The 21,038-nt window shown below is 36.1% G+C and overlaps 1 protein-coding gene across 1 annotated transcript in view; it reads right to left on the reverse strand.

The window, feature by feature from the left end:
- DTHD1 (death domain containing 1) overlaps positions 1 to 21,038 on the reverse strand; it is a gene marked incomplete at its 5' end in the record, with an annotated part of 22,133 nt that continues 1,095 nt past the window's right edge. The window contains 9 exons of the mRNA XM_080405973.1: positions 1 to 1,892; positions 2,501 to 2,558; positions 10,755 to 10,999; positions 12,293 to 12,582; positions 13,164 to 13,328; positions 15,308 to 15,549; positions 16,386 to 16,565; positions 17,245 to 17,575; positions 18,074 to 19,049. Of these exons, the coding sequence (XP_080262099.1) occupies positions 1,603 to 1,892; positions 2,501 to 2,558; positions 10,755 to 10,999; positions 12,293 to 12,582; positions 13,164 to 13,328; positions 15,308 to 15,549; positions 16,386 to 16,565; positions 17,245 to 17,575; positions 18,074 to 19,049 (2,777 nt within the window). The 3' untranslated portion in view covers positions 1 to 1,602. The remainder of the gene's footprint in view (positions 1,893 to 2,500; positions 2,559 to 10,754; positions 11,000 to 12,292; positions 12,583 to 13,163; positions 13,329 to 15,307; positions 15,550 to 16,385; positions 16,566 to 17,244; positions 17,576 to 18,073; positions 19,050 to 21,038) is intronic.

The following is a 21,038-nucleotide window of genomic DNA, read 5'->3' on the forward strand; positions in this document are numbered from 1 at the left end:
TTTAAAAAAGTATTTTAATACTTTTAATTTAGATAGAAAAATGAAGTTCAGTTTGTGGCAATATATCCAGTACTATCTGTAGTGCCATCATGCATTGAAGCATGATCATAATATGCATACATTCTGATAGTATCTGCTGAGCCATCATTCCCAAAGAGAAGGCACTGATGACAAAAGATCTGAAGATGTGAAGATGTGTTAGAGCACTATGAAAAGTGTGATAAAGTTTTCCACTAATAAGAAGCCAGTTTACATTCAAAGAACATCTTTATTTATAGAAAAAAAATTTAAAAAGGAAAGGATGGTTATATCACAGTGAAGTGGTCAAATTCCTCATATATTCTCTTTTACAATTAAAAAAGTATAATCCTACAGAATGAGACATTGCTGGCTAGATAATTCAAACTAATCAATGTTATTCCTATTTATATTTTCTTTTGCAAGGCAATTTTCTCAATTTTAGTTGTGATTCAGGAATATTCAAATATATGAAAATAAAATATCCAGACTAACAATATGTATCACAAGTAAGATTTGCCAGGAAGACATACAAGATTTCTAAATAGTCTAAATACTAATAAATTCTAGATTAATAACTTCTAGATTTAGATCAATAATTAAAATTTGTATTATATTATTAAGGGTGTATGTGTGTGGGGGGTGTGTGTGTGTGTGTGAAAGGGGAAAATAATTGGTTCATTGAATCCAGAAGAATAACAGTAAAAAATAACTATGTACAGGTGGACTTGATGAAAGAGCTTCATCTATTGCACATTGTTGGAGCATGAGGGAAATTGCATGGATGTGACAGCTGCGTAATCACAAATTGATAGTTATGTATGTAAATACCAAGCAGTCAGCTTTCTCCCAGAACTGTGATTCACTAGATCTTGCCAGCTACTTTGGGCCTTTAACAGAAAAGTCAAAGTTAAGTACTTAGAGAAATTCTGGGTGTGTTGTATGCGGTGAATTGCAATGTAGCAGCAAGTAACAGAAGACTGCAAATTAGCATATTATCTCAGCAGAAACATAGTTATAAAAGTCCAAACCTGCTATTGCTCTGACTTTAAAAAGTTAGGTTGGTCAAACTTGGCATTCTGGAAAGAAACTAATGTTTAGATGTTAAAACACATGGTTAAGGAATGGCACAAATACATCTGGTTTATTATCTGTACCCTCAATATAAGAACTCGGTATAACAAAAAAAAATTTCAAAGCAATACATTTTAAAACTTACATGAAGAAATACTGTTTTTTCCAAATTTAATGGTAACCTGAAAAAAACCCATGACCATGATAGATTAAAGTAAGGCAACATAACCTGGTAAATTCTGGAAACAGATTAGATCTTCATATGCAGACCAGTCTATAATTCTTCATACCTGTATTTTCAATGTCTCATTTTTCCACAGAAGAAATGTTTACTTTTACCAAGCAAGGACATTGCTGTTATACTTTGGAGTTGCAAAGTAACACATGAAATAAGCAGGTTTATCCCTGACTGGTATCACTGTCACTTGTGCATCCAAAGATATCACAGAAATATTCACACCTTTCAACAGGAAAGAAGATAAACTGGGCTGTTAGTTGCCAGTGATTCTGTCAAGTGAACACTTTATTTTGCCACTTAAACCTAAGTTCTTCTGAAAGATCACTTCTGCCACTCTTCCGCAAATAGTGAGACAGGAGCTGCTGTTTATCAGCTGACCTTGGAAGGGTCTTTTTCCAGCAGCAGAGCAGCTCATAGATCTGGTGTGTTAAATTATCAGGGCACTTCAGCCTAACAAGCTGAAGTACGCTCCGCCGAACAGGTAAGCACAAAGCAAGCAATGATGTATTATCTTCTGCAAGCTCTTCTGCAAGCCAATATAGCAAGTTGTCCCATATGGCCTCTGAAAGGTAAAAATAAATAGATTAAGAACATTATTCTTCTGCTATGTAATTCTTTCTTTCTTTTGCAAAGCTTTCTAAAGCTGAAGGTTTAGTGAGTGAACACCCCAACTAATTATGTTTTGTTGTTTGTTTGGGTTTTTTTTTTAACTTTAATGGAAATACCATCTCTTCTTGTTTCTAATTCAATTTTTGGTAACTGCACCACAACATGAAGTCAATTAAGTCAAGAACAGATTCAGCAATAATCTATAACTTTTGGAACTGCATGGGAAAAGCTAGCAGTAAAATAAAAGGGTTTGGGCAATTCCTATAACTGATAAATCAGTTATACTGAAGCTTTCCAGTGTGAACTGAATCTCCTTATACAGAAAATTATATGTTGTTCAAGCACCCCACCACCATATTATCTTTATTTGAATTTCCCAGTGAGCAGATCACTTTCTTTTTTCCTTGAATACCTTTTAACACATTAACTACTTTGGTTCTTGAATATGGCATTTAAAAATGTCAGTTACAGCTGAAACATATCTTGGCATTTAAAAAAAAAATAATAGCAAATATAACTATAATTTTTATTTATATTAATATTTTAGGTATGTGTTCTTACCTGGTGAATCAGAAGAAATTCTTTTTGTGCTTCTTGGACGGTTGATCAACTTTTCTTGCTATCAAAGATATTGTGTTGAGGAAAGCAAAATTACTAAATGAGTAAGGGATGAGGCATAGGATATGGGAGTGGATTGCAGTAAATCAGCATTTGAGATTGGTTCTTCCTACATAGCAGATTCGTGTCATTATTGAAAACCAATTAACACCATCAGCAGGCATAAATCAGTATACAGTTATTAAAATAATGAAACTAAGTCTGTTTATACCAAATGGATGTTTATTTAATCTTTTATTAAAATGCTTATAATTTATGCAATTTTACAAATGTTTGATCAGTAGCATTATGTCATGACTGGTGTATAAATGTGAGCATACAGAAAATCTGTATGGAATCCTTGTATATGAAGTGGATTCTAATTTTGAATACTGCATTAACTTTGCCTTGCTGTCTCTGTGTTGTTACTATAATTGTGTGCATATCGTACTGTTTCAGGAAAAATGAGACTTTCTAGGTATACAGTAGTTTTTGTTAGGTCTTGAAATCTTACTGTTTATAGCCATAATTATTCATTTTACATATTTCAACTTTTAATTAAAAATCACTAAAGATCAGAATTCAAAAGACAAGCTCCATTAGAAAGTACAGAATTTTTCCTATTTCTTCCTCTAGGCACTGGATTGTTAAATATAATAATCCATATAATATAAATATTCAAAATACTTTGTCCTTTTTCCCTATGACTGAGAAAGAGAAAATTCTTGTGGGCTTTACTGTTGTTTCCTACTCCACATAGAATAAGAAATTACTTCCATAAGCACTGAGCACAAGAAGAGATTAATTTGACATTCAGCAATTCTTTTTGTTAAAAGTTGTAATTGTCCTCTTTTAGTGGCCATGTTACTTTCCTCATGCACATTCATGTTTATGGCTGTTTATGCACAGCTTTCTCTGTGAGGCTTGCTCCAGGTTTATTCACTGAGCTTCTATTTTCCATTTATGAATTAAAAGCATGAAACTCTTACTGGATAAATTATTCTCCTTTTCCTGCTGGGCATAGTTTGCCAGAGCCTTGCTGAGCTTATCTTAAATAGTTTTATAACACAGACTTTATATATTGTTCAGTATTTGGAGTATTTCATATGTACTGAGCTACACATCCAAAAGATCGATATAATCATAACTGTTTCTTATTCACCTGTGAACTGAACACCTTTTCATCAGGCCTGCACATCTTGGTAGGGGGTCTCAGTGTGCACAGGACGCACACACACACTGCTTGGCAGTGCAGAACCATCCTGTGCTGTGCTCATCTTGAGAGCTGAATGTGCCTCGTCTTAAGTGCTTATGCAGCAATTCTGTCACCGGGCCCGCCCTAGTGTGAAGATAGCATAACACGGCTAAAAAAATCCCTCGAAATAAAGGGAATATAAAGCTTTTCCACAAGGGGGCATTATTTTCCTTCCCAGACAGATTTGTTTGGCTTCGTTTGATTATGCATTTATATTTAAATTTATTTTCATTCATTAATGAGAATTTAGCTCCTCAAAGGTCTGTATGAGATTTTCAAAGTTATTCTAGATGAACTCTATTACCCATGCATTGACTTTAATCTGAACGACTTTATGGTACTTAATGCTAAAATAGTAGTAAAAAATGGTAAGAATTGAAAATGAGTATTGTCTAGAAATAGTGTAATAATATAAAATGCATTAGATCTAAAACATTAAATCGGCCTTGAAATATCAAATATCTCTGGTGAAGCACTAAATTCACCCATGGTTCAGCTACACTGGCGTGTGGTCCTACTGTTCTTGTTCACAGCATAAGTAAAATACTCAGCAGTCAAAGCAGTTTTCTAGTCTGGAAGGTGTTTCAATTAGCCAAGCGACTGACTTTCTGAAGCAGAGGATCACATGCTATTTTGCTGTTAGACAGTCACTAGACATAAAGCTTCAGTAAAATAGTGATTTGATAATGCTTGTATGTATTACAACAATCTCTTTTTGCAAAGCATTCTGATTTCAGGCAGTAATACTGCGGTGCCCTGTCAAATGGACCTCTCAGACATGACCAGACTCTAGTAGCATATCAAACAGGACAGGCAGAAAAGGAGACATTAACCTTTTAAACTCTTTAACGCAGTTTCATATCAATACAACTGCTTTGAAATCAGTAGAAATATTACTGATACGCACACACATACTTGACATCATAACCTAATTCACTGTATTTAACTTGTGTTGAAAATAACAGATTTGACCAGCCGGTGTTTTCCAATGCTAAGGAAATGAAAACTCCACAAATAGGAATCATTAGTGAAGATCAGCTTACTTCTGTACAAGTCATATTTAAACTAAAACCTGATGTGAAAGGTTACATACAATGTAAACAAACACTGCTTTGACCACTGTCAGAAATATATTTGTAAGAGAGTGGATAACGTGGACACGTACATATAAAAAATGTTTATAATCTATATTGTTACTGCTTTCTCTCCACAATTCAAGGGAAATTTAGGTGGCAATTTTACAGAAAAAAAGTGAAAATGTAGTCAGAATGGTTGCCTTAGAAAGATTCAATGTGTTTTGTCACAGCCAAAACCAGACATTGTGGATTCGTGGATGGTTCTAACTTTAACGGGGGGGGGGGAAGGCCAAAAAAGCACCAACAATTTTATTTCGCTAAGAAAATTTCTATTGTTACTGGCAACACTGAGTGTCTGACCTCGTGTGTACTAAAACTAATCTGTTAATGTGGTTAAACTAAACTTAAGATATTTGTTAACTCAACAGCATAGTAGAAATATAAATAGTTGTTTCTGTTCTTGCCCTACATTTACTGCTGTTTTAGAGATTTTATTCCCATATGAAATGCTTCCCCCAGCATACTGGGAGCAACTGAGAAGTCCATCAACAATGCTACAACTTAGAGTCAACTATTAAGACATGAGCGTCTTACTGTGATGTAGAGGAATGCAGCTGGGTTAATTAGCATTGATAATATACAGCTGTGGGTTGGCTGATTTAGATAAGGTGCAGCTGTGGCTGGTTCTGTTAAAGTGGTTGAGAGCCAATGAAGGGACAGCAGCTGAGGAAGAAACAAAAGAAGAGAGAACACACACCCTGGATGAGGTGGGATGAGAAGGCAGCAGAGGGACTGACATGAAGAGTATGCTGGTATGAGATGGTAAAAGACCTTGTTGCAGTTGGCTAGTTTGGAGAGCGCAGTGTCAGTTGGTGCCCTGTGTGAGGTCCTTCAGATTATGAGACTGAGTGTAACAGGCAGTGACAGCAGTGAGGCTGTGCTGGGGGATGTTTGAAACAGTAATGGCAGTGACTCAATGTAGCGGAGACAGGTGGGGATAGCCTGTGATCCAGATCATGTTGGGATAGGTGGGAAGAGCCTGGGGATCTGGATCAGATACCGGGAAAGGTGAGCCTTTGGGGTTAAAAAGAAGAAAGCCTGACTGCTGTGGAGTTAAGAGACTGAGGGTAATGGGTGATAGTGGTGGAGTACACGGCCAGACGTGGCAGTAGCCCGCAGTGGTGGTGGGTCCAGAGTGGGTCTGGCCAGACAGTGGTGATGGCTGTGCCAGAGGAAGGCATGGGAGCAGTGTGGTGCAGCACACGGCTCCCACTGTTGCTGCTGTTGCTCAGCCTGGTGGTATTCTTGCCAGTGTTTATGTGCTCATTGAAGGTGTCTCCAGTTGAAGAAGAAATGGGCCACCACAAGGATGTTAAGAAGTTTTTCAGTACACAGAATGACGTGTTAGCACTGTATTCTAGATCTGCTGCTGCTGAAAGCTCACTCAGGTTACTGTCCAGTGTGACCCAAGAGGTGAAAGGACAAGGCACTATAAGTTCATCACAACCCCCCTCTGAAGAAAACAAAATCCCAGGTGCGAAGAAAGGTGATCAACCTGCAGAAGCTGAAAAGCCCAAGATAAAAGTGAAGAAGGAATTCAGGGACAAGTTGTCCAAACTGTACGAAAAGTTTATTTGTAAGAAGTTTGTGATGGTTGGTAAAAAACATGAGGTATGAAATATTAAAAAGAAAAAAAAAGGGGGGGGATTTGTAGAGGAGTTATAGAGGACTGTATGAAAAAATTATTTGTAAAAGGGTTGTAATGACTGTTAAAAACATAAGGTATGGAATCTTAAAAAAAAAAAAGAGGAAGTGTAGAGGAATGCAGCTGGGTTAATTAGCATTGATAATATACAACTGGGGGTTGGCCTCAGGGGTGGTGGGTTGGCCGATGTAGATAAGGTACAGCTGTGGCTGGTTAAGTGGTTGGGAGCCAATGAAGAGAGGGCAGCTGATTAAGAAGCAGAGGGAAAAAGAAGCAGAAGAAAAGAGAACACATGCCCTGGATGAGGCGAGATGAGGAGAAGGCAGCAGAGAGACTGATATGAAGAGTATGCTGGTATGATATGGTAAAAAACCTTGTTGCAGCTTGGTAGTTTGGAGAGTACTGTGACAACTGGAATTCTGCAAGCAGCTGTGTCAGTGTGCACAATACTATAAACAACCCAGAATTATCAATGGGTCAGATATGAATGCTAAGAGTCATGTTTTGATATGCTTGAGAGATTTGTGGCAGCTTAATCATTGTACTGTAGCAGTATACATGTGATAGAAACTAGCAAAAATGAAGGATCATCACTTGAGTGTGTGTCTATGCATGTGAATTTAGTCAGATGTATTTGGTGCTTTGGCAATATATATTAATAGCATTAGCATATGACTAATTATGGACAGTGCCAGTCTCTGTTCATGTTATATGAACACTAACACAAGACTTGTACTTTAATGAAGTGGTAAATAGAAGTTGCGTTTCACAGATGGCTAGTGCAGTTGTATAATTAGGGCAGTAAATGTTTCCCTAACTGTGTTTTCTCACCCAGTTTTAATTATTTCCTTCCATTTCTTTTATTCATTAGAAAGCTCACCTAAATGTGAAAATATATCTGATTCATGTATATTGACCAAATCATGGATAGTAAAACCAGGATAAAAGTTATGTTGATTTTTATTGTCAGTGCTTTCATCACTGTTAATAATTTTAGAACATACAATAAGATACATTAAGTAATTGGAATTTCCATTTCATTGCTCTGTCATTTAATTGCATCTGAATCATTGTGTTTAATAGATGGTTCTGCCTTTCAGTCAATTTCTTTTCTAACTCAAACACATTTTTAACTGCTGCAAATATCCTGGGAAAATGAGTTCATGTTCTGATTATTTATATGTGTGAAAAGTACGTTATTTTATATTACTGGTTACACCTGCACTTACCAACATCATTGTTCTTATATCCTGATAAAGGGGATATAACAATCCCTTTTTCAGTCTCTCTATAATATTAATATGTGCATATATTTCCACTTCTGTCAAAACTGCCTGAAGCATTATCAATGTACTGTCTCTCCACCTAGAACCACTATGTGCTTCTGATACCTTTCTTTCCCTTTCTTTCAAATCCTCTTTCTGAGTTCTGTGGCCACAACTGAAGAGTACAGTCATGATGTGAGTGCCTCATAGATATATGGCATAGTCTTGTTTTCAGTTTTCTTCTCTAATAATTTGGAAGTTTCTGCTTATATTTTTATTCTCTGCTGAACGCTCTGGAAGTTTTCAGAAAGCAACATAATCAAGATTTTTTTTTTTTTTTTTTTTTGAGTGGCAATAGGCAATTTAGAGTCCATCAGTATAAAATCACTTATTGAACCTAAATTACCTAGTTTATTTTCTAGTTCAATATTCTGTGATTCTTCAGATAGCTTTAGTACTCTGATGACATTTCATAATGTCATCAGACATTTCACTTAATTATTCAAAAATTTCTGATGAATATGTTAAGTGTGGATCTGTGTAGGACTTTGCTAGTAACCATGTTCCTTTGGGAAAACCAGCTGCTTTTTCCTACTTTCTCTTATCTTTCAGCCAGCAAACAAGCCGAAAAAGAACATTTTTTTTGTTTTTAAAATTTCTGTGAGTTTGTTCAGTATGGAATTCATTATTTACTTGGCTAGAAGAAGGTATGAAGAGCAAAAGAGTGAACAATGTTATTATTTTGTGTTAATGAGTGTTACATATCATTAGATAGTAGTGTGGGTGAAATTCCCTTTTGCCTTGTGTATTTATATACCAATAGTAAGCTATGTTGTATTTAACTTACTAATTAGTCATGAAAGTCTAATAATCAGCGTCATTGCTGTTTTATAATTCTTCAAAAAGATTAAAATTGAACTAGCTAAATCATTAATGAATATTTCTTCTCTATTAAAACCCCCTTAATTTAGGTATTATCAATTTTAAATTATTACACTGCATGGAAGGAAGATAAATCATAAAGTAGGGTTCATCAACTATAACAAAATATAACATTTTGTGTACTAAGATGACTTGTAACATAGGAGAAGATTTTATTTTGATGCTGTTCTTCATTCTATAGATTAGTATTTCAGTCCATGTTAGAAAATACAAATCACATCATGAAAAAGTTATCAACATGCAAATGTTTTCAAGCATTTTGATTGCTTTTTTTCCTAATATTTGCATTTAATGAAGATTCTGACTCCTTTGAAATGGACCTCCTAAAATATATTTACCAGAAGCAAAAGAAAAATAATTTGCAAGATACTGTGGCACTTCTTTTCTGAAGTGGTACAATAATTCTGTCTCTCTAAGCAGACCTTTCGTGCATCAGACTTAGGTGCTCTATGCTTGAACTGGTTCAGATGAAAGTAGAGCCACTACTCAAAAAATAGATGTAAAGAAAATATTCCCAAAGGCTATCACTATTTGTTCCTAGGGTATGATTTGATTTCTAATTTACCAGCAATAATCATGTTATATAGCTCTTTCGTTTATTTCCATTTACATGAGTAGGCTGGGTGCTATTGTGTACCCACATATAATATATATCCTCACACGCTTATACAGACTTCCCAGACTTCAAGATCTCAGCCTCACTGAAAAAAGAGGGAACGTGGCCTTAAATTTAGTAGGAGAAAAGGGGTAGTCAGAAATTTATGTCCTGAAAAGTCTGAATAGAACATTTAAGGACTAACATGTATAGTAATAGACCATATATACCAACCCAAATCTAAGACACTTGATAAGTACCTTTGTGGTTTAATACAAATGTAGTTCAATCATTTAAGTCTTATTCTTCTTATGAGTAAGATTAAATCAAGTGGAACGACAGGATGGAAGCTAGGCAGGTGGATGGAAGAGGACTAGCTGATGCCTAGGGTATGCTTCAGATTTTTTTATATATATTTTTTTAAATCATCTCACTGGACCTCAAGAGTTTGTATTTCCCTCTCTGTGAATACTGCACTTGGAATGCTCACCCTGTGGAAAAGCAAAGTGTTTGAAAGCATGTGATTTTAAAAAAAAAACCCTTATATTTTATACAGAGATTGTCACCGAAAGAAATATCCTCTTAAGATCTGCAGTTGTTACTTATTCTTAATTTTTACTTGGGAGAATGGAGATGAGAGAGAAATCAAGAGGTATGCTTATGAAATAAAAGATGTATTTGCAGGTGACAGCTTAAGGAAGAGTGAAGTCAAAATCAAAAAGAGAGAGATGCTACTGCTTGTCACTGGAGATTCAGACCAAGAGTTACGGTACATATTTTGATATTAAAATGTATGTAAATTTGATAGCAGTAGTCTAGTGGCAGAATTCTGTACAACATAGGGGGCTGATACCTAGGCAACTTTGAAAAGATTACAATGAGATTTCATTGCAGGAATATTAAAGATTAATTTATGCAGCAATGGCTTTCACCAGAGATGGAGATAAATGCCCATGTGGCTGTATTGTGGAGCCTTATCAGGCATAATAGGAGAATCAAGTGATAGGAGAAAGAAAAGTTACATGAACCATCTAATGCTTTTACATTTTGCAATTCTGCATTCCCAAGACAACGATACAGGAAATATACACCTTGTGAAACTTAAGTCATAATTTCTTAGGGCCATACTATTTAGGGAGAGCAAAAGGATGAAAAACTTCTGCTAAACATTTCTTTTCCATCCTCATGCTTGATGAGGGTCCCTCCCACCTGCTAAGAGAAATTCTGAGATGTTTGTACATTGCTGATGGACCAGAACTGCTCCATCAGAGATCCGTGTGTATCTGTAAGACCTAAATCATACCAAAATCCTCTTGCCTAATAAATATGTGGTAAAGGAAAAAGGAAAAGATCTCTAACATTATCAAGTGAGAAACCCACCTTTGGTAATGTTAGTGCTAATTTACACAGTGGAGATTGATGTCGATATTCACCATATAGCAATGGCTGTTCCCATTTCTTGGTTATCATCTCTCTGGTAATTTTATAAAACACTGCTGTTCCTTTGTAATGAGGTGAACTGTGGTTACCGAATTCATCCACTTCTTTAATTTGGAGCTCCAGCCTGGGTTTTCTTTGTGAATGAAAAATTAGCCTGTAGACTTTTCCAAAATCTTTTCCATTCCCTGGAGTCCATAAAAAAAAATATTAAAAAATTACACAGTATTTAGATGTGTGCATTTAAAGCAATTCATTAGGGTGAGTCAAATAGTTATTCACATAATTCAGCTGTTCTTTATCACTGTTATTATTTTACATTGAACATCTGATGTTCAAACATTCCTGCCAGTCTGCTTCAGTAGTTCAAATGTCTTTATAATTTCATGATTTTTCTAAGCCCCTGAATTGTTGGCATAAGGAATAAGCAGTGAAGGCTGTGCTACAAGTTGAAAAGTAAGGAACACTGAAGGGAATGAAGTATGTAACACAGAGAAATAAAAATAAAATGGTGTTGTGAATAGAATTACAAGTATATGCTTTCTGGTTATTCAGGGTGGATATGTGTCTATCTGTAACAACAAAATTAATTGAGGCAGAGATTTACGTGCAACTTTAGGAGTTGTAGTTCCGTTTTAATTGATACATCTATATATGCTACCTTTGCTTATATGAGCAGGCATCCCTTGGGGGCTGGAGACTTCTCTTTTTGAAGAATAATCCTTTCTTTAGGGTAAATGAAATTTTCAGTTGGAGACTTTATGTAAAAAATGTTCAGAGAGACAAATATATACTTACATGTTCTTTCCAAAACTGACAGAATAGTCTATACATAATTTTGGGTGAAAATGTTTTTGAGGCTTCTTACCTCTTTTCTCTTTAAGCAAATCCCTGAATGGCAGCACCCACTGCATGGAATTTTTGAGGCTGCTGATTGAAACAGCAGAACAACTCTATCATCACCTCAATTCATAGTACAACTCACAAAAAGAAACATTTTGCCCTGGATTTCAATGTTTGATCTTCCTCACCTTAAGTGAAATTACACAGATAAAATATCAGAGTGTTTCTTTTTTGTCTGGAATCTTTTTAATTGCTATCAAATGTTCTTTATGTTAAAAAGCCATTGATGGAAGCCTGCCCTTTTGAAATAAGAGATAAAATATCAGCTGTTTCTGAGGACCAAGTTTCACAGAATGGCAGAGGTTGGAAGAGATCTCTGAAGATCATCTTGTTGAACCCCCTTGTTCAAAGCAGGGTCACCTAAAGCAGGTTGCTCGGGATCTTGTTAAACTAGTACATTTAATTTTTCAGTTGTAGCAGTTTCCCATGTAGTTCTATGCGCTTATTTACAAGAAATAAAACACTGAAATAACTAAATGCGCTGTGATCAACCACAATCTACTTATGTTCCCATACAGTATTTCTGAATAGCTGAGGTAATTGTTAGTGTTCACCCCCCTGCATGAATTATTGCTTACCTGAAGCAAAAATATTTCCTCTAAATCTAAAATGAACCTGCTCTCCTTCTCTTAATGGGAACTGCTGCGTAGGTTCTGGGGGACCAAAGTAGCCCTCCTCATGGAGTTTTTGAAGTTCACCGGCCAGTTCTTTGGATGCAGATAGCAAAACTACTATTTTGTATGGGTTTTCTCTTTTCCGATACAGTATCACATTAGCCATTGTGCTACAAAGACCTTTTTCTAGAGCCTGAGCAAAGAGGAGAAGACATGTGTTTTCCAAGAGGAGCGAAAGGCGAATGACCACAAAGCTGTATTAAAAAAATAAAAAAGCAAGAAAATAAATAGCTCTATCTGAAATAATTTTATCAACTGCTAACAGTTTATTATGCAAAATAATACAGGGCTCAGTCTCCAACAGACCTTTTGCTACCTCCTTTTTATTCTCATTTCCAAGATATGAAAGGATGGAAATTTGCCTGTTTCTGTAATGTAGAGTATATTGACTCTCTATCAATTAATTCAAATAACATGAATTTTAGATGAAAGTAAAGGAATATTTCCTAGTAAGTTCCAAAAAATATTATGGTTTTGTAGTTAGAGAGCTAAATCACATTTTCAAATTAAGATTGATATCTGCATTTCGTCTTTCAGGTTTGGTATATATTACATTGTGTACAGTCAATAGGAAAAGATATTTAAACAAATTTATATTTTCTGTAGTTAAGAGTAATAACTAAATAAACTTATACTGCAAAGTGGAAGAAAGAGATGCTGGCAAGCTAATAATTAATAGTGGATGATGTCTTAACTCTACTGATTTCCATTGATCCATATTCTTGGAAGTAAATATTTTAGTAAATAAAATTGTATTAAATTATTTATACGTTACCTTTCTAAATGCTCATTTAGTTCAAATGATACGAGCCCATTCCGTGCGTTCTGGACAATAACATCATCGAACACCTTCCACCCCTCTTCTTTGTTTCTGTGACCTAATAATTTCAAAGTATCACTGGGATTCTCCCCATTTTTTCTCACAGAAGCACCCACAGCCCTGGAAAGCCAAGGAATTACAGGAGAAAATATAATGAAAAATAGATCCTGCAGAAAGAGTTAACTTTTATTTGTAGCTCTGCTTTCCCTTCTGCTTTTCTTGATGACTACGTGTGTTTTTCCCACCTTGCTGAAAAATCTGCATCTGGAACTGTAAAGTGATGCAATTGCTAAGAGTGATCTGCCTCTGCCCCACAACTCCCCAATCCTCTACAAAGAGGGAAGACAGGAAAAAAGACAGGTTTCTTTCTAAATGAACCTAGCTTAATCTATTATGTACGGTAATTATTATGGATTGGTTTTGAGCCATTCATCAAGATTTAGAAGTAGGTATTGGGGAGGAAGAACACCAACCCACCTTTTCTTCCAGAAGTAAATATTGTTCAATGATCCCAAAGGATTTTAGAAAAGAAGACATGACTGCTATCCACTATATCTTTCAAGAGAGAAAATAAAAGAATCTTCTCTTCAAATCAGGTGATTACTTTGATAACACACTCAGAATCAAGCAACTATGGCATGACATGCTCTGGCTAATTTATCCTAATAAATGAAACATGAAGTGTTTTTTTACAGAAGTCCATAGCTCTTACACACACCTCAGTTTTTTTTAAAACTGGATGTGAATAACCCATTCACCTCAAGCATACACCCTATGTACGATCAAAAAATGAAAATACTTCAGACAGAACAGCCTAAGCTTTTCTCAAGCATACAGCATCAGCCTATGCACAGAGGAAAATATTGACATAATTTCTAAGGATTTTGTATAGAAATAAGCAATAGAGTGATGGTCTTTTCATGAATGTGCTTTGATTGTGAATCTGAAGTGCCTTTTAGACTGGCAGTAAGAACAGACAGATGCTGCAAGGGTGCTGCCATGCTATTAAATGCTTCTGGTGCAGGAGATGAAATCTGAATCTCCTATAGACTAACGTGGGCAACCTTCCCAAACCTGAAGTTTGTGATTAAGATGGATGTCTAGTCTAAGAGACCAGCCTGAACGTGGAGCTCTTAAAAGCATAATCTGAGAAGTTTTTCAGAAATGGAAGGCTAGAACATTGTCTGCCTTCTCCATCTGTACTGTGCTTATTTCCAAAAAAATCATAATCTTGGCATATAGATGAATTTTGAAAAAGGTAAATGTTTAGCACAGTAGGATTAAGCTAAGTCTTTAATGATGTAAAGCAGAGGCACCACAGAGCTATTCCCTACCAAGAAATCCCACTAAGCCTCCCTGAACCTGGAGTTGCCCATGGTAGCAGAACTGGAATGACAACAATCAAATGGTAAGTTCAGATCGTTGTTTTTCCTGCACGAGATGGTAAAAATATCTTTAATTTTGCTGACTTTCAAAACAGATGAGGTCAGCTTTGGCCTTTTTTTCCACCAAAATTTTTAGAAGTCCCCATGTTTTAACACTTTTAAAAACAAAAGGCCTAAGATTTAGAAACTTTGTAGTGAGTGGTTTGGGAAAATCTGGGACTTTATCTAATGCAGCAGTTACCACAAAACTGACCTACTCCAAACCATTGTGCCATACGTTTTGATTCAGGTAGCCATTAGAATGTGTAGAAGTAGAGATCAGAAAATTCAAAGGCCAGGGTAGCCAAACCACCGACTTGTAAAATGATCACAGCAGCTTTGAGACATGATTATTCTCTGTGTTCAGTGTTTGGTTCTGGTGAAAGTGGCCGAATGTTTCTTGCTGAAGAAAATACAGGCATTTTTCATCCTGGCTCCTGCTAGAAATAGTGGTCAGCATATTTGAAGATTATACATCAAATGCTATGTGAATTTCTTGGTGAAGCTGTAGCATGAGAATTGTGCGGATTTGCTCTACTGTTTCTAACACTGTTTCTTAAGTATAGCAGACTATTAAGGAACTAATGTATTTTTAATACAAAAAAAATTTAATCAGAAGTTGGTAAAATTAATTAATTTTGATGTTTTGAAAATTTGTAGTGAAATTGTTCTTACCGAGGATGGCATACTGTAGCAACCCGTTTTACTGTGGCACTAATGGCTCTTGCATGTTCTGTCTCATCTTGCCTCTTTTTTTCTGGGTTTGGAGGACAGGGTAGAGTAATAGTGACAGATCTGTTGAACGGTTGGGCTGAAGGATGCTGGACATAAACCAGTGCACTAGTGGATACCACTGAGTGGTACATATCGTATCGTGCTTTCAATGCTGAAACCAATGATGGTTCAACTGGCTGAATCTAAATATGGAAAGCAATTGTTCAATAGTTTTTAAATTAATAAATCTTTTCATACATGCTTGTTCTTTTACAACTTGATTTCTCTTTTGGAATTGGATCAGACTATCACAGAAGCATTAAGCCCCTCTCTGTAACCCAAGGAACAACCCTACAAAAGTATCAACACTTTATACAATGCATAACCAAGTGCTTTAGAGTCATCAAAAACTGGAACCTTTGCTGACTTAAAAATTTTGATTGTTTTGTTCCTGCTTGGAGTTCAAGTTTTGAAACTCCTGGGCTTCCTCAGATTTTGATAATTTTCTAAGATTTTTTGAATCTGTATTTTTTTTCACTGTTAATTTTACCTTCTCCGTACCTTAGAATCGATGTTTTTGTGGAGTAAGGGAGAAACACAGTATAACTGAAGAAAATTTTGAAATTATTCTCAGCCTAAGATTAAGAGGTGACAAAACCTTCTGTTGCACCGCCTAGTACCAATAATGAAGGTCAGGTGAGAAAAATTGCTCCATTAGCTTGAACACTGGGCCAAGCAGTTGAAGTCTGGCATTGATGCTTATGTCATTATTGAAAACAACTATATTTTCTGAAGTGTATCAAAGAAAGGTAGGTGGTTTTTCTTTTGAGGTAGAGATGTTGTTGACTACTGATGATATTATGTGGTTTAAACAAAGTTGGCAGGAAACCATTTGCTGTGTGCACAGGATGTGGAGCTGCAACCACTTTTCATAGACTGAATAATGGAACAGGTTGCCCTTTAACATTATTGGCATTCTTGCTTCAGAACTGATCAGATAACAGACTTATGGAACAAGTATTACATGTTTCAAGCTCACCTTTAACTGCATGGGTGCTGGAGAACTGAATGTTTCTGGATGGTAACAGAAAGAGATTCTACAATCCATGCTCAGCTTTTGTGAAAGTCCTACCTTTGGAACAGTAAATGTTTCTTTCTTTAAGCATGACAACACAGAAAAAACACCCAGCTGATAAATTTTCACTTCCGCAAATGTTTCCTGTGTAAAGTAAATGTGGAGTTAGAGTACACTGGAGGAAAAGGAAGCTGTGTTCCACAGCAGATAAACATTTTGAGAAGACAACAGTATTCACAGAGTAAGGTGTGAAATGAAAATAAACTGAATATTATTGCCACTTGGGTGCCCAGGTATCTGATGATCTCTAGTTATCATATGATGTCATTAATATTCCAGGGTATGACTGGGATAAAATGAAACAAGCTCGTAAACTGGGTGATGAATCTGTCCCAATGCAATTCTGCATTTGAAAAAAGAACCATCCTATGTTTCTTTGAGATGGAGTTTGGACTCATACATGCAGAATTTTGTTACTTCCCTGTGATCTGAATGCAAAATAATTCCCCTTAAGTTTTTACTTTTAACAAATACTGAATCATATTATACTTAATTGAAAAAGTCATGAACCATTACTCAGTCATTAGTATTGTGGGATCAAGAACTAGCCTTAACATTACAAGTGAAAAAAAACCCCAACCTTGTTAAATACTAGGTTTCAAAGATAATTAGTTCTTGAGAAACTAGGAACGAAAGCTCAGTTTAACCCCATGTAGTGGGCAATATGGCTTAATAATGACAACTTCACTTGTCTAACTCCACAGAGGCTTAAATGGGAACCTGGAATGATGTTTTTACAATGTGTAGATGAGAGGTTACCAACCTTATGTTTTCCTTGGTATCCCTCCAAAGAAATAGGAGTTAAGTAGTGTGACTGAAAGTTCACATCAGTCAACTTCACCATAATCTCCCGATAACTTCCTCTGAAGCATGAAGTAAATGGGATTGCAATGTTTATAGGGAAAGGGATTGTTTTCTCATAATCAGAGCATTCAATACTGATGACATTGCTGACCAGCTCCTCAGAATCATCCACCACCAAGGAGCTAGTGTCATTGACTATCTTACACTTCAGATTCTTCAGAGCAGTTGATGGGGCTTTAATAAAACAAGCTACTTCACATTTACTTTTACCACTCTCTTCCACTAGAAATCTGCAGAAGAAGAATATAAAATATTATTCTTTGTATTTTGGGTGGGGTTGCATCTTGTATTTTTAATTAAATACTTTACTATAGTGATGTGCTACACTAGCATAAGCATATCATTCATAAAAATATATGTTTATGAATAGATGGGAAAATCATGAAAATGCTTATGTTGAGCTTGTTTCAGAACAGCTTACAAATTATTATAAAACTGACTAATTGGGGTAATTTCCTACTGATTTCCAACTGTTTGGGAGTTACTGACTTTACTGGGTGTGACTCAGTCCCTCACTGTCAAAAAAAATGCAATCAAATAGAAAGTTACAGTTTACTTTAGACCAAATGGAAGATCTTCATTGCATGCTTAAGTTGTAAACTGCTATCAAGTGCATGACCAGCAGCTGTTCAATACATGCATATTGAGTTTCTGGGCCACAGATGTTGGTAAGTGTGCTAATAAGCAATATTTATGTACATCTGTTTCTGAAAAGAATACATGCTTACTCTTTGCTCATCCACTGCCTAGATTTCTGTACTTCTGAATCATTCATAGAAAGATTCACAGCAGTAAGATCACATGTTTGTTCTGAAGCTGTGAAGGTAATTAGGTCATTCCTACAAATCTCATGATTTGTTTCCATTTTACTGCCTTCCATTTGCTTTGTGAGTCTACGTTCTTCACTTTTGACCTGTTCTGAAGAGTCTTTGACTACTGACTTTTTTTCCTGTTCAAGAAGTTTTGTGACAGCTCTGTCATAAATGTCTTCCGCTGTCCCAGATAGAATGCCTTCCCCGCTGCTCATATGAGCATCTTGAAAAGCCAGTTCTGGCGACTTTTCAGTAACGGAGCTACCTCCATGACGTTTATCCTTCCCACTGCACTCTTTTTTCTCTGTAACAGAGCTCATTAGTAGTCTGTGTTCACTGTGTTCTTTTTTCATTGGAGGTTCACTGCCAATGTCCTGTTCTTGAGCAGATATATTTTCAACTAATGATGCAACAATGTCTTTTACCACTGTTACAATTTCACTTGGCTGGATTTGATTAATATTTTGATTTTCCGTCTTGTTCAAGGAAGGAGTTCTTTGGCGTTGCTGACTGGGACTAGAAGATGTTTGCACAGAGTCTGTTGCTTCTTCAGAACAATGCACTGTTTCTCTAGAAGCATTTTGAGCAGTCTGGATCTGAGAATCATCTTCTCTGCAGTGAGCAGCATAAAGTTTATGTTCTGCCACTTGAAGATGTGAGACTGTATTGATCAAATAAGCCTTCACTTCCTGCAGATAATCTACAATTCCATTGTACTCTAAGGCAAAAAAATAGGTAAACAATTGAATTTTGCTAAGCAAGCTAGCCAAAAATGTGAAAACTCTTACACACGTACCTAATGAATTCTGCCTAATTCTGTAGTGCAATTCAATACATGAAGCACAATTTATTTCCTGGCTTTCATTTAGTGTTTTTGCATTTATTGCTATTCAATTTGAGTCAATTTCTGAAGAACTGAATTGAATGACAAGTATTTTTGTGTACTTGTCCAAGTACAACTGTGTATTTGTCAAAGTACTATTGTGGCAACTTTAATGACCACCTTTCTAATGATCAGACACCAGCTAAATGCTTAATGACAATCAATCTAAAGCATGAAATTTGGAAATAATAGTCAAATCCATTTAGGAAGAGCTTAAAAATTAAACAATAATTATATATATTTCCTAAAATTGAATGCTACAAGATTCTAACACATGGATGTCTTAACAAAGCTGTCATGCATGGGCTCAATATTAAACATGCTCAGCAGCTTTGAATTTTTGCTACAGAGAATTGAGGATAATATCAAAACACCAGCACATATATAATACTGAAGTTCAGCAGTTTGTATCTGTACCTATTATAGGAATGGTGGAAGTTGCTTGCGCATATAACTGAAAACACTTGGTGAAGAATGATGCACAAAAAGCACACAATCACTATGTGCCATTCATGTAAGGTTTTATCTTTAACCTATTTTGTGATCCCTCATTTTTTTTTATCTAACACCTTAGGAATCCTTCCAGATACTACCTTCAAGGATTTCAGATGCATCACTTTCAGCTCTCCCCTCACCATACACTGTCAATCTCTGAAACTGGACCCATGTCTTCGTTAGTTATGTATATTCCAAACCCCTTGGAAAATTGCTTTTTTATTTCTGTTTGCTGCATGAGATCCAGGAAAGCTTTGTTTTGCAGGCTAAATCCAGTGAGGGTCAATAGAAATAAGAAAATTGCACAGAAGGAAAACACAGTATACTGTTTCATCAATGTGTCATGTTATACGATCTGGACAGGCCCTTCACTTTTATCCCTATTTGCAACTGATTAATCTAAACCTACAAAGAGTACAGTTCAGAATAAAGGTTGGGTTTTTTTTTTTGGTTGAATTTAGTCTAAAAATTATTCCTTTGTAATAATTTCCCAGTTCCCAAATGGCTTGTTATTGGATTTTGACTACATTTGTGGGGGGAGCAATCACATTTTTAAAATATTTTTCCACTGGTAGTTCAAAAAACAATGTAAGTTTATTCTAAGGTACTGCTGTTTTGCCAGGGACACTTTTGCAATAGTGAGAAGAACTTCTAAATAGCTTAACAGGACTGAGAAATATGAAACAAAAGGACTGGAAATGACATAGGTTCATTTGCATAAGAGGTTGTAAAAGACCACTTCCCAGCTTCACTATAAAGCAAAGTTCAAGCTTCGGCAAAACTACCAAAATTAACCTGTTTCCTCCCTGAATTTTGCATTCTCTGGAAAAAAAAAAAAAAAAAAAAAACCAAACCAAAAAAAACCAAACCCAAACCAATCATACAGCTCTTTAAGCTTCCCTAAAATCAAATTTGAAGATAATAGGGTCATTCAGAACAATGGCCTTTTCCTGCACTGTGAATGTGACTTTTCTAATACTGCAGTGCTTAAAGCCAAGCAAAGACATGGCCTTGTAACTTCACACTACCCAAGAAAAGAGACTTTTTGCATTCTGTTACAAGGTTAACCTCAAAATAAGCCTTCTTTTAAGTTACCACCACCACCACCACCATCTCTTTTCTAACACTTTGCTTTCTGTACTAAGATGGCAGCAGTCTTTATCACTTTTATTGTCATCTTTTTAGCTATGTTGTTACTTGTAGAGGCCTGTAGACTCGATATGGGTCTGCTGGGAGGGTGCTGGCACAGGGGCCTGCAGGGGCAGGCTCCGTGGCGCATGCCCACGCTGCACACAGCTGGTTCCAGCCAGCTCCGTAATGATCCTACTGCCTGCAGGACTGACTTGAGCCTGTCAGCAAAGCTGGTGCTGCCTCTGTGAGCAGATACTTAAGAAAGGGCAAGAATACCGAAGAACAGTGAGGACTGAGGGGAAAAGTGCGAGAAACAGCCCTGTGAACACCCAAAGTCAGAGGAGAAGAAAGGGGAGGTGCTCCAGGCATGGA

The sequence above is a fragment of the Falco punctatus genome (assembly GCF_963210335.1).
Source record: "Falco punctatus genome assembly, chromosome: 1".
NCBI lineage: Eukaryota > Metazoa > Chordata > Aves > Falconiformes > Falconidae > Falco > Falco punctatus.